Source organism: Mytilus californianus, unplaced genomic scaffold, assembly GCF_021869535.1.
Source record: "Mytilus californianus isolate M0D057914Y unplaced genomic scaffold, xbMytCali1.0.p SCAF_6, whole genome shotgun sequence".
NCBI lineage: Eukaryota > Metazoa > Mollusca > Bivalvia > Mytilida > Mytilidae > Mytilus > Mytilus californianus.
Window position 1 is genome coordinate 58183988 of NW_026262712.1, and position 14560 is coordinate 58198547.

The 14560-nt window shown below is 33.3% G+C and overlaps 1 protein-coding gene across 1 annotated transcript in view; it reads right to left on the reverse strand.

Moving 5' to 3' along the window:
• Nucleotides 1-243: 243 nt before the first annotated feature.
• The window catches only part of LOC127706558 (uncharacterized), a 30317-nt gene continuing 16000 nt past the window's right edge, over nt 244-14560 (reverse strand). The window contains exons 5-8 of the mRNA XM_052211213.1: nt 14141-14256; nt 13466-13544; nt 6007-6329; nt 244-1133 (exon numbers count right to left, since the gene is read on the reverse strand). Of these exons, the coding sequence (XP_052067173.1) occupies nt 1113-1133; nt 6007-6329; nt 13466-13544; nt 14141-14256 (539 nt within the window). The 3' untranslated portion in view covers nt 244-1112. The remainder of the gene's footprint in view (nt 1134-6006; nt 6330-13465; nt 13545-14140; nt 14257-14560) is intronic.

Here is a 14560-nt window from a genome sequence, read left to right on the forward strand (position 1 = left end):
GACATAATTCAAAAGGACGATGCAAAGCCAGTTGCTTGACAAAGATGCTTGGGTATACCTTATAATATTGCATAACACTGGAAAAACATCTGGTGGAGGACAGTAACATATAACGGACGATAACTCTTGTTTTTGAAAAAAAAACACTGGACTGTAGTGGAAATACCAAACCGGTCAATTGTTCAAAGCAAGCTAAATTATCAATGAAAGTGAGCTAAAATTGACGTTTTTATTCCAAACACCCACAATAACGACAAAACACATTGGGATATATTAGTTCTGGGCTTTTACAGACTTTGTGTGGCGTCTAATGGTTGAGTATAGGTGTGGCTAATCAGTACGGTGTAGACGTTTATGATGTCAAGGGCAAACAAAAATATTCAGAGGAAAATGCGTTGTTGTTTATAGTTTAATTTAGACACAATTAAGCACAAAGATGAGTATTTTGACAAACTGTCGGAAAACACCTTAAACAATCCAGGATCGTTTTATATGATCACTAGTAACTTACAATAACTATTAAAAAATGCTTGAAAAGTGGTAAATATAAAAAGCTATAATAGTAAAAAAATTAATGATACTGCATAAAGTGGCACGTGCAGAAAACATTCAAGTAGGACAAGGCAATTAGGTTTTCGTCGAAGCGTTGAGCAATTTCAAGTTGTCTTAAAGTTAACAGCATCGTCTAAAAACAAACGGAAACAAATACGTACATGATGATATCATCGTTGTCTTCAAACTTAAAACAAAGCTTTTGTTTTATTTGATGATTTACGAGGCATTTAATTATCAACAGTTGTTGTAATAAGTTATCGTTATGGAATTTGCTGGTTATAATTTTTCATATGAGTACTACTGAACTGGAGTTGTTTCAGTCATTTCCTTGTACATATATATATACATCATGCACTTGTAAAATCCTACACAAACATCAAATATTCAATACATATATAAATGATTCTAACAATTACAATTATGTTAGGGATTTTCTTCAATGTATATAATTATAAGTTCGAACTGTCAACAAATAGTGAAACGAATATCTTCTTATATTTTTCGCCGGGTTTCAGCCGTCGAGCGAGGAAATAAACATAAACATGTACTTTGTACATTTACAGCTTCGTGTGAATCCCCTGCAAAAAACAAAAGGTATAATTATATGTCTTTGATTATTATGAGTGCAAATAAAGCAGTTATGCCCAGTTTTTAAAAAATGGATACAAGTAGCACACGTTGATGTCATTTGTCGCGTTAAATTTCATTCCATATCTATTCAGAACATTGCAGTCAGCATTTTTCTTTTAATCATTAAGGAAACACATTTAACTTCTTTACCCCAAGCCGTTGTTGTCATTTTAATGCATGATGCTTAATCACTTGCTATAATTTATCAACATACTTTATAGGAGTAACACGACGGGTGTCACATCGGAAGCAGAACATGCTTAACTTCTAGAGCATTTGAGATCACCCCGGGATTTGGTGCTGTTCGTGCGTCTCTTTGTTGTGTTCTATAAACTGTCGTTTTCTTTTTGTAGCTTTTCTTTTTTGACATGACGTTACCAGTTTGTCTTAGACTTTTCAGTTTGAATATCCTTTTGGTATTTTCCGCCCTTTTTATTAAACACTCATGAGTGGATACATATCTTAATCTACGAAGTGGTCTGGTAGAAAAAAGTAAAATCACAAAAATACTGAACTCCGAGGAAAATTCAAAAAGGAAAGTCCCTAATCAAATGGCAAAATCAAAAGCTGAAACATGAAACACATCAAACGAATGGATAACAACTGTCATATTCCTGACTTGGTACAGGCATTTTCTTATGTAGAAAATGGTGAATTGAACCTGGTTATACAGCTAGCTAAACCTCTCACTTGTATGACAGTCGCATCAAATTCCTTTATATTGACAACGATGCGTGAACAAAACAAACAGACACAATAGGTAAAAATGTTAAAAATAGGGGTACAGCAGTCAACATTGTGTAATCATCTTAGTCACTATAAAAACAAACAAATGTAACGAAGAAGCACAAAAAGGCATACATCAAATTTAACATCCTCATTTTGTTTTTTTATTATACGATTTTATTTATCTATGTAAAATCCACCCATAAAGGATGGAAGGTTTTAAGTACTGGCGTAAAATCGCGCGTTTGAAATTCAAACAGGTAGACATAAAATAATTTTGTCGTTCAAAGTATGACGGGATACATAAGTACAGAGTCACGTCAAATGGATATCGCAAAAAACAGACTTAACAGTAAAAGTAATATTAATAAATAAAATAATAATGTCGTTCAAAGTATGACGGGATACATAAGTACAGAGTCACGTCAAATGGATATCTCAAAAAAACAGACTGTATTCTGTATTATTCATTACAATATATTCTGTATTCATAGATATATAGATGTGTATTTATAGAACAGAAAGATAATATATTATGTAGATAGAAAAAGATGTGGTATGAGTGCCAATGAGACAACTCTCCATCCAAGTCAAAATTTATAAAAGTAAACAATTATAGGTCAAAGTACGGGGTTCAACACGAAGCCTAGGCTCACACCGAACAGCAACCTATAAAGGGCCCCAAAAATTACTTGTGTAAAACCACTCAAACGGGAAAAAACAACGGTCTAATCTATATAAAAAAGAGAAACGAGAAACACTTATGAACCACATCAACAAACGACAACTACTGAACATCAGATTCCTGACTTAGGACAGGTGCAAACAATTGCAGCGGATTTAAACGTTTTAATGGTACCAAACCTTCACCCTCATCTAAAACAATAGTGTAACATCACAACATAGAAAGACTCACCATAAAATATCAACTGAAATGGCTTAACTCAATCAAAAGACATATTAACACCCGTGAACATACACAGAACAAATAAATTTGATCTATGATACAATGTAAATACGTAGCTACATCTGTTCTATAAATCTGTATATTTTCTGTCTCTTTCTATAGAACTACTTGAAATTATGCAAGATTATCGGCTATGCGTGGCATTCGATCGTCATTAAATACTTCACATTGTAGCCCTGTCTTTGTTGATTTCCCTAAGGATATTTCAAGGCTTTGTACTACATTTGTAATTGAGAATTGGGGGGATCAATACACCAATGAGAGATCAACCCAAGAAGTCTTTTGCAGAAGGATTAGTTACTTTTCCGTCAAAGTCTATAGAAATTGTATGTCAAATTTCTAAGTAATAATTATTCGATGGTGTATTTGACTGGCAAAGTTTGCCTGTTTAGTTGTCGTCCACATTCATTTTTTCACGTTGACAACGATAAATGTGCAGGAACAAACAGGTTTTTGTAACAATTTTCAATTTGCATGAAAATTGAAAAATGAAACGAACGTTAGATTTTACTGGCAGAAAATAAGTGTGAGAGAATCACAATATTGAGAAGGGCCGCCCATAAAGAGGTTCAAAATTTGCTAGTTAGGTAAAACATCGCTTGCCTTTTAAAGAAATCTTAGTCTAGTTGATATGAATGTTTGTTTGATCATGATTCGCCAACGGTCGAAGATTTACTACTATAAATGTACATACTAATTGTTTTGTTATAAATTAGGCCGTTAGTTTTCTAGTTTGAAATTTTTTCATGTCGGGGCCTTTTTTAGCCGACTAAACGGTATGGTTTTTTTTCTTCTCATTGTTGAAAGCTGTACGGTTGCCTATAATTGCTTACATCCACTTTGAAATTTGGTGGATACTTGTCTCAATGACAATCACACCACATCTTCTTGTTATATTACGCATTTAATGTTGTAATGTTTCATGATGCAAAATCGTTTATTTAAAACGTAAAATATCAGGACACGTTTCATTCTATAAACATTAACTGACACGTGCTTGACCCAATTGCAATGTCAAAATCTAATAACATCGAGCATGTGACAGATATAGACAAGTTTGACGAAACAAAATATATAAAACGAAGTTACAAAAATCGAACGTAAAAGTCACTAATTAACCATGTGTAAATTATTTAAGCAAACCCAATTGCAATGTCAAATTCTTATGACCTTGAGGAATTTATCTCATACTAGTTACAAAATAAAGAAATAAAAAATGACATATTTATAATTGACCTGATACTAAAACGAGGCCCGGCATGCGATATATAGTGACAAGTTTGACGAACCAAATTTATAATATAACACGAAGTTCCAAAAATCGAACGTAAAAGTCACCAATTTATCACGTGTTAATTATTTAAGCGAACCAGAAAATAATACGTTCCTTTAGACAAAATAAAGGCTCTTTCATGTTGAACATACAGAATTGTGTCCTAAGAATACTGATCGTCTTTACAACTTTGTTTTCGAACTAAGAAGACTGTTGATTTTCAGGCTTGACAATTACAGTTTTAATTGATTTATTTATTCCATATAGTTTTTGAAGTTTCCAATTGTTGTCTGGAAATCAAAAATGTTTTTGTGCACAATAACAACCTTGATATAACCAATTTCTACATTCGGACCTTTAAAAAAAAATAAATTGCATTGATAAAAACTCCAGTAGGTGATATTTGTCGGAAAACTTGCTGAATGACTATAATTTGCTAATCATTTTAATATAATATGTTTTCCTAGTGCAATGTATTTAACAAATCTGGAACGTTGATATGCAGTTTAATCAGCAATTTGTACATTTTTCCTTTGATCTTACTGTCTAATATGTTTCAAGATCATTGTCAGGACTTGGTACTCGAAAATATTAGGCAATGACTACACGTGTCAATGCAGCAACGTCGCGCGTTCATGTCCAGCCACGTGAATTTATCAATGAAACAAACGCGACTACATCCATACAACCGTACAATTTCATAACGTGTTGTACGCGTAAAAATAGTTTTACTAACTTTTTTCATTTTATTTCATATTCTGAACAAAAAGAAATACCATATTATTAATACAAATTGCTGATAAAAAGAATAATGACATTTCTTTTTTAATACTGAGATTTTAAGTATAGAACTTATCATGATTCGCCAGCGGTCGAGATTAACTTCTACAAAAGTGTATTACATATTTAATAATGTAATGATTTATAATACAAAATCGTTTATTTAAAACGTAAAATATCAGGACTCTGACACGTGCTTGACCCAATTGCAAGGTCAAAATCTAATGACCTTGGGGAAGTTATCTCAATAGTCGTACTAGTTACACAATAAAGAAATAAAACAATGACACATTTATGATTGACCTGATACTAAAACGAGGCCCGGCACGTGACATATATTGACAAGTTTGAAGAGACAAATTAAAAGAAGTTCCAAAAATCGAACGTTAAAGTCACTAATTAACCATGTGATAATTATTCAAACGAACCAGACAACAATGAGTTCTTTTAAATGAAATAAATGCTCTTTCACATTGTACATACAGAAAAGTTGTCCTAAGAATACTGATATAGTTTACATCTTTGTTTTCGAACTATGAAGAGTGTTGATTTTCAGACTTGACAATTAAATTTTAAGTTAATTTATTTATACAATATAATTTTTTAGGTTTCCAGGTGTGTCTGGCAATTTAGAATGTTTTTGCCTACAGTAACAACCTTGATATAGCCGATTTCTAAATTCGTCCCTTTCAAAAAAATTAAATTGCAACGATGTAACCTAAAGACAATCCCAGTAGGTGACACTTTTCGGGGAATTCTTTGAATGCCTATAACTTGATAAAAATTTTTATTAATATGTTTTCCTAATGCAATGTATTCAACAAATATGGAACGTTGATATGCAATAATTCTTCAAAATATCGAATATTTTCTTCAAAAAAGTCTCATTTTACATGGCAGTTGTACTCTACTCTTTTTATGCAGGTACTACTACTGGCTCTCTAAAATACAATGTCAGACACTCGCGTTCTTCTACACATATAGCATTAAACTGGTATGTGTTGACTTATAATATATTAAATGTAAATGTTTTTGTGTTTGCTTTATGACGTTAGAATACACTATTTGTACCCACCGTCTTTAACTGCTTAGTGGTGATGGCTTCGTCAAAATTAAACACAATTCCGTTTGATGTATTGTCCATAGGGTCAGGGGATAAAGACAGTGTTACTGGAGAATTAATAGCAGTCGACATTCCACTATCGACTGAAACTGAACGTAGAATATGGTCCGCTTTCTTTTCCAACTCTGAATTATCTAATCCAAGGTCTTCGTCCTCTTCGTCAGAACTCTCGCGTGCCACATGCAAATCAGGTAGACTCGATACTGCTCCAATCATAGCAAGTGATGCAAAACTGTTCATTGCTGAGAAAACAGAGCTGATTTTTCTTTTTTTTCCTGCGTGAAAAAAAAAAATGGACGATACGATTAATTGTTTGATAATAACTTTAGTAACTTGTACCACATTTATTACTATAAACTTTTGAAAGAAGACATGTCAAGATTTTAAAGCTTTATAAAGGCAATGTACTTGATCAAAAATTCAATTTTAGGTTGAACAGTTTCAGCGTCCTCCTTGGTTACGTCTTTACCTATCCGAACGTACAAAACGTGTTCCTTTTACCAAATACCATTTGAATTGGTCGAATTTAATGATGAACTTTTGCATCCAAGTAACTTGAGTGGTAAACAAACTGTTCCTTCTTTCTGCAGTTTCTGACTGTTTTCATGTTTTTATACATTCTTCCCACTTATTTTCAAGGTAGAATTTAACAAGTTTGCTTTGTTCGGAAAAATAGCAGATGCAGATTCCATGCGAACTCGAGGTCATTAAAACATCAGTTAAATGTTTAAAGTAACGAATCCTTATATGTGTATACAATTACATGTTGTGGTTACACACGTACAGCAAGATCCCGAAAAGAGAAAATATACAGTGTTGTTTTTCTATTTTTAATTTTATTATTAAAACTTATAACTTAGAACTTATTATATATATAATTGCAATTTTGTTTTAAATAGTGTCAGTCATTTGACTGTTTGGGTCTTGTTGAAAGAGTAAACAAACCACATCTTCTTATTTATATTAAATAAAACCTCTTGAATTGCTTTGATATTTTCTTTCGCTCTGTTTCTCATAATGCACGGTTCATGTCGTGGTTACAGGCCTGTCTAGAAGGTCATTTCCAAAACAACTCGTTTGACCTTTAACTACTATTTGATACATTTTTTTCATGTAATATATTTTTATTAAATCATGAACTTTTAAAAATTTCTAGCTTTTAACATATTTCTAACCAAACCCCATTTCAAAGTTTGAAACAGTTGTTAATTGAAGTGACAAGCAATTTATATCTACGTTTGAACATTGTTCTCCCTAGCATGCAGCGAACCAGTCATACGTGCTTGAAATACGAATAACTTGTAATAAATTAGCATTTGATATTATGGCAAATTCAGGCTTTCGAACACATGCACTTGTCTCTGAAAAAAAAGTTACCTAGTATATATATACTTTATATCAAAGTATATACGTATTTTTTTCAGAGGCAAGTGCCTGTGTTTCGGAATTCTGTATATTTGTAAGCTTTTACCTCGTTTTTTGAAAATATCTATAAAGTGATCATTATTGATTTATAGCAAAAATATACAAGTGAGGCATATATATTAGTTGTCCAAATTCTAGTTTGTTTTAATTATGACATTTCATATAGTAATTACGTAGATGTAAACAGGATATCATGACACATCAAATATAGATGGAATTTTTTGACAGTATTTTTCTGCTGTCAAACTTCAATACAAATTAATAAAACTATAATAAAAATGTCTATTTTTGAACTAGAGTTGAGGTTTCATTACTGAAAGAAATGAATAGACCTGTTTGTATCTTATATGAGTACAAACTTAATCTTGGTTATTTTTTTTCGTACATGTACGTATCATTTGATGACAATGTTTTTTTGCTGTCAAACATAACGAAAAAATAATAAAAATATAATCAAACTATCTATGTTGAACTACATTTGAGGTTTTATCAATAAAATAAATGAACAGATCTGTTTGTAATTACTTAATCCAGAATCATTTTGATTCATACATGTGCGTGTTCTCTGTCATATCGTTCATTAAACTTGAGAATGATGAAATTAATAAAAAATATAATCAAAATTGTCTATTTTGAACTCCAATTGAGGTTTCATTAATGCAAGAGATACATAAATCTGTTTGTATCTTGTTTAGGTACAAACTTTACCGCGAATCATTCTGTTTATACGCGTACGTGTTCTCTGGCAAATCGTTCATAAAACTTGGGAAGGGAGCTTTTAGTCCACGTTTAAAAACGGAATTCTTAACTTAAATTATGTAGAAACAAGAACGTGTCCATAGTATACGGATGCCCCACTCGCACTATCATTTTCTATGTTCAGTGGACCGTGAAATTGGGGGTCAAAACTCTAATTTGGCATTGAAATTAGAAAGATTATAATTATCATAGGGAACATGTGTACTAAGTTTCAAGTTGATTGGACTTCAACTTCATCAAAAACTTCCTTGACCAAACACTTTAACCTGAAGCGGGACATACGGACGAACGGACGGACGGACAAACGAACAGACACAGACCGAAAAACAATATGCCCCTCTACTATCGTAGGTGGGGCATAAACAACCGTTACACATTTGCTATAATTATTGTTTTTAAAATATCCCAAAAGCACAAGTAAATAAAATCATATGTACATGTATTGAAATCGTAAAAATAGAAGATCAAAAGTGAAAATTTAGCCGTGAAAAATGAATGTATCTAAGTGTGTAGCGGATAAGTTATGTCTATGCAATCAAAGTGTTCACTCATTTAAAAAATGATTATTATGAAGACGGTCACATGTAATCGTTTATAAAGAAAAGTGGCGAAGAAGTTAGCATTACACAGTTAAATAGAGTGCAGGAAAAGTTGCATCAGATGCTTACATGCATGTGATGCAATGATGAGTGGATCATTGGGCCATATATATGTCAACCATTAGCGAAAGGACTGAGATATTGTACATACACCGGTATCTGAAATCTGCGGATTGATCCGAATCCCGAGGAGAAATTACAAGAAAAATATACAAACGGTGGGTAAGTTAAATCTGGATCCGATTCCCACGGAGGATTACCGATTCTCATGAGGATTACCGATTCTCATGGAGGATTACCGATTCTCATGGAGGATTACCGATTCCCATGGAGCATAATCCTCCGTCGGAATCGGTTCCAGATTTTACTTACGAATTGCACTAAACAAAGTGTAATTGCTTCTCGGGATTCGGATCTCTCCGCGGATTTTTGATCGGGATGCCTGGTGTGGTACAGACGTTTTACAGTTTTAGATGCTGAGCATATTTTGAATAGACTACTTTACCAATGTCTGGAAAGGACAAATTTGCACCACGCCTTTGATCGGGCCGTGCGTGTATAATAAAGGACCTTCTTATTTATTTTGTTTACTAGTATTAAACAAAAACTCAGATATAGTTATTCAATATGTTCAACATCACCGATGAACTTCCCCAACCAAAAACATTATTGTTTTTCTCTAAGACAACAAAAAGATTTCGTTTCGACAAAATTGAAATTGTCTTTTAATTCTATTTATTTGGAATAATGGTTCATAAGTGCCAAGAATTTCTCACACTTGCAATTTTGAGCCGTCTTTATGAATACTACAATTTGATTTAATGTTACGAAATATGAAATAATGTCATTAAGTATTTATTAAATTCCTCCAAACTGACTAGTTGGTGAGCAAATTATTCCAAATAAATCGTATCACTTTTATCGTCATTTTTTTTACTTCAATTTCCTATCTTAAAATGAAAATGAATGAAGAAAGACGCTAGTTTCTGTCGAATTATATGACTATCTGTGGTGATATGACCTTTAATCTCTCGTCTGATCGATATTGATGTGACATTTATTGTTTAAAAAAGAGGTTTAACGACAACTGCTCATGATTTTTACTGCCATAAAACATAAAAAGGTCAACATGAGACATTCAATCGGTCATTACTATCGACGTATGTTACCGTAGATATTGTAAAAAGGCTATTTTGAAACTTTGATGTATTCATTGTTTGGAAGCACTTTGAGTTTGCAATTATATTGCAAATTATATTGCAAATTACGTGCCTAAAAATTGAATATCTACAGCAATATTTTAAAATCAAACGAAAAAAACTTCATTGACTTCTGGTCTCTGTGTTCATATATAGCCAACGAAACAAGGTAACAAGAAATAGAGGTAGGTACTCGTTCCCACAGTTTTGAAACTGTTTTTCTTATCCTCATCTTCAAGCAAAACGACCCTTTTGGTATCATCTCGCGTATTATAATACTTCAAAATGTAATACGTGTACATAACATCTACAAGGCTGTGAAATCTTTAGTTTTGAGCGTTCCTAATGAAAGTAAATCTAGATGACGCTTCATGTGCACCAACTTGATACAATGTTATATTCATTTTGAAGAGGGACGAAAGATACCAGAGGGACAGTCAAACTCATAGATCGAAAACAAACTGACAACGCCATGGCCAAAAATAAAAAGACAAACAGACAAATAATAGTACAGATGACACAACATAGAAAACTAAAGACTAAGCAACAAGAACCCCACCAAAAACTGGGGGTGATCTCAGGTGCTCCGGAAGGGTAAGCAGATCCTGCTCCACATGTGGCACCCGTCGTGTCGCTTATGTTATTACAAATCCGGTAAATAGTCTAATTCGGTAAGTCACATTCGTGAAAAGGGAAGGGTATTGTAGTTATGACATAAGGAACATATCCGATATCATCTGTGAAACGGTTATTCCATAACGGTCAACCAACTCGTGATGGCGTCCGTAAAATTTACGAAGGGATGATTTCAACTTCACCATTTGGAACTCTTGGCTTAATAGCTTCCTTGTGAGCAGCAATCCTCTATCAAGGAAATCATGATAGGAAACACAAGCCCGGGAATATCGTATCAATTGGGAGATAAATACTTCGTATGCAGGCGCTGCTGGAATGTTGCTACATAGAAATGGAAAGTTCACAATTGGGAAGCTGAAATCATCTCTTTTGTCGTAAAGTTTTGTTTTCAACCGACCCTCATTGTCAATTTCTAGATGTAAGTCAAGATATGAGGCAGACTTAACTGTATCTGTAGTATCCTTTATCTCTAGTTCGATGGGATAGATTCGTTCAACATAGTCACAACATTTTGTATTATTTAGTGAGAGAACATCATCTTTATAGCGGAACGTAGAGTTAAAGGATATTGCTAACTTCTTATCTTTCTCCCTAAGAAGTTCCTGTATGAAGTCAGCCTCATAATAATAAAGAAACAAGTCGGCAAGAAGAGGGGCACAATTGGTTCCCATTGGAATTCCGACAGTCTGTTGAAAAACACGTCCTCCAAACGTAACAAATATGTTGTCAATCAAGAAATCAAGCATCTTGATAATGTCAGTTTCAGAGAATTTTTTGTTTGAATCAGAGTGATTCTTTACAAAGTAGGATTTATCCCTCCCTAAGTCAAGATACTTGTATCTACGTTCGCCATTCTTTTTAATGAAACAAAGTAATACCAACTCTTTCAATTTGTCTTTTAGTTTGGAATGGGGAATACTTGTGTAAAGTGTAGAAAAGTCAAATGTTTTAATACTATTGCAAGATGAGAGAGTCTTAGATTGTATGTACTCTAAAAGATCTTTGGAATTTTTTAGTATCCACATCTGATTCACGCCACCTCTAGAATAGGCAGTTTCACAATAACTTTGGAGCCCGGCTTTGATTGCTGATTGTCTTATCCCGATACTTACCTTTTTTGGTCTATTTAGGTGTTGCACTACTAGTTGTTGGACTAATTGGGTATTAGACTAAAGATTGTTGGCATATCGGTGCGACTACCTTAGGTTCGTGTGTTTTCTATATTAAAAACCTCTGTATATTCCATGGAAAAGCGGAAAGGACATATTTTGGTAAATGAATTGACAGAACTAATATTAACTGAAAATTGCTTGGAATGTTTAAAGTCAAGAAATAAATTGCGCTCCACCTACGTAAAAAAGGGCATTTATGATCCTGAAGGTAATATCTGAACTAGGCAATACATGTACAAAAACAATGAAGCTGGTATACGGACTATCACGAAAAGACATGTACGAAAAGTTTTACAATGTTATGATATGCATAGACTGTATCAGTTGCTTGCAGGGTAAGCGCATTCGAAGACTACATCGCTAAACAGGCCACAGGGTCATTACCGATTAATATAAGTAAATGGCGTCATGAGTACTTAAATTATTAAATAAATGGGTTAACTACCGTAATACATAATGCCATGTCAGAACAACACTGTTTCTGTCAAATTATATCATATTTGTACATTTTCTTACATACTGTTATACAGAAAACAGCTGAAACCTTGTAATTGTTTTGTGTTTTTTATATGTTTTATTTAGTTTTTTTCATATTAATGGTGACACATTAGTAAGTGGATTTGATAATGACAGAAAAAATCTGACACAGATTTGAGGTGAATTCACTTACACAATCATGACTAGTTAAGAGAAATATTCAGCAAAAAATATGCATTCTTTGTTATGATCTCGAAAAAAATAAATAAATCAATTAATTATTGGAACTGACGAAGTTCCTGAACTTGGACGGAACGGAACGGATGAAAATGTAAATTCTCTTTTGTTCCGACGTTGGAAAGTTCCGGGCGGAAAGAACTAACTAGCCGCAAAGTTCCGGAGGAACTTATTAACTAGTTACTTTGTTCTTCCTCTGGTTTAAAAGTTCCACCGGAACAAAGTGACTAGTTGAAAAGTTCCAACGGAACATATCAACTAGTTAGAAAGTTCCTTTTTGCCAAATTAGTCAAAACCGGAACTTACAAACTAGCCCAAAAGTTCCAACGGAACTTATCAACCAGTCACAAAGAATTGATGCAAAGAACCACATGAGGAGGGGGATATTCTTCCATCTCTTGAGGGTACTATGAATACTAAATTTGCATGATAATGCAACTTATTCCGTTTTATGTGTGAAATACAACTTAAATTTTGCATATTTGTCCCCAAAGAAACCCCTTTCAGTGCGTTGGGTATTCCTGTAAATTAATGATTTGCTCTTATATATACTGATACTCATTCTTCCCCCTCTTTCTACAAAAAGGACGAAATATGGTATATTCGGAACGATGTAACTAGTTGTTCTGTTCCGACAGAATTATTCAACTAGCTACATTGTTCCGGGACTTTTCAACTAGCTACTTTTTTCCGGAACTTTTCGACTGCACTCGGAATAAAACAACTAGTTTGAAAGTTCCATCGGAACGAAATAACTAGTTGAAAAGTTCCGCCGGAACAAAGTAACTGACGGAACATAGTGGCTGTTACAAAAACTGTTATTAGAAAGAAAACAAAATCACCCCTTTACACTCTTAAGCAAGACAAAACAAGACGATACGAAACGTACATAGGATAAAAACCTTACCAAAGGGAGCACATGACTGTATTTCTGTTTCGTTTGCTCCATATTTTATACACAATCCTTGTAACTGTCTTGTTTCTGTCTGCAAATATAACAACATTTATTTAGTTTAAATCAATACTCAGTCGGTCGTCTTGAACATGCATGAAATACTTGCCACTGGTCGTAAACAATCAATAATAAAGCAATATTTAGCATCGGTAAACATGTCGGATAATAACTTGATATCATATTACTACTGATGAAAGAAAAGTGCATGACGTCAAAAGTTTCATAAGTTTCAAATTTATTGACAAAGTTTGGTTTATATCGTGGAATAATGATTAGTAATCGCTCCGACAAAATATAAAGAACTGTTTCTATATTGTTTTGCCCTTAAAAAAGATATTTAATAACAACTTAAAAACATTGATGAATTAGGGAGCTACCATTTGATTTTTATGGGGGAGGGCTAGGATGAAATTTGAAAAAAAGGCAGGACAGGAGTTTTGAGAAAAAAAAAGGCAATGTATGTAAAAAAAAGTCAGGATAAACTAATAAAAAATAGGCAGGACCGTATAGAGTGAAAAATAAAAAGGAAGGAGAGAGATTACAACTTAAAAAAAAATGCAGGACAAATATTTCATCCCCTTGCCCCCCCCCCTCCCTCCCATAAAAATCAAATGGTAGCTCCCTTACCCTGTAACCGTCTGTTTTAATCTTCATTTCGTTTGCTCTTTTCACTGTTCGTCTGTATTGCTGTTTGACTATTTTAAGTTGTACCAAATCTTTTTCTTGTATTACTAAGACAAAGCCTAAAAGCAAATGAAACTTCTTTTTAAAACACGTGTCTAAATACATGTACATTCTCTTACTCGAATAGACTCACTAAGATGCAACATATCATAAAAGGCTGACATCTTCACTATGACAAAACCTTTATTGCCGGAAATTCTTAACTTTCTATTTTGAATTAAAAAAAATGCCTTTTTTTTCTTTTTTTTTTTATAATTTCACATGTTTTTAAGTCCGTTTTACACCAAATTGGACAATATCTTTAACCGCAATCCCTCCTAATTTCAAGTCATGACAGTATGACTTTTGACCTACAATGTTCTT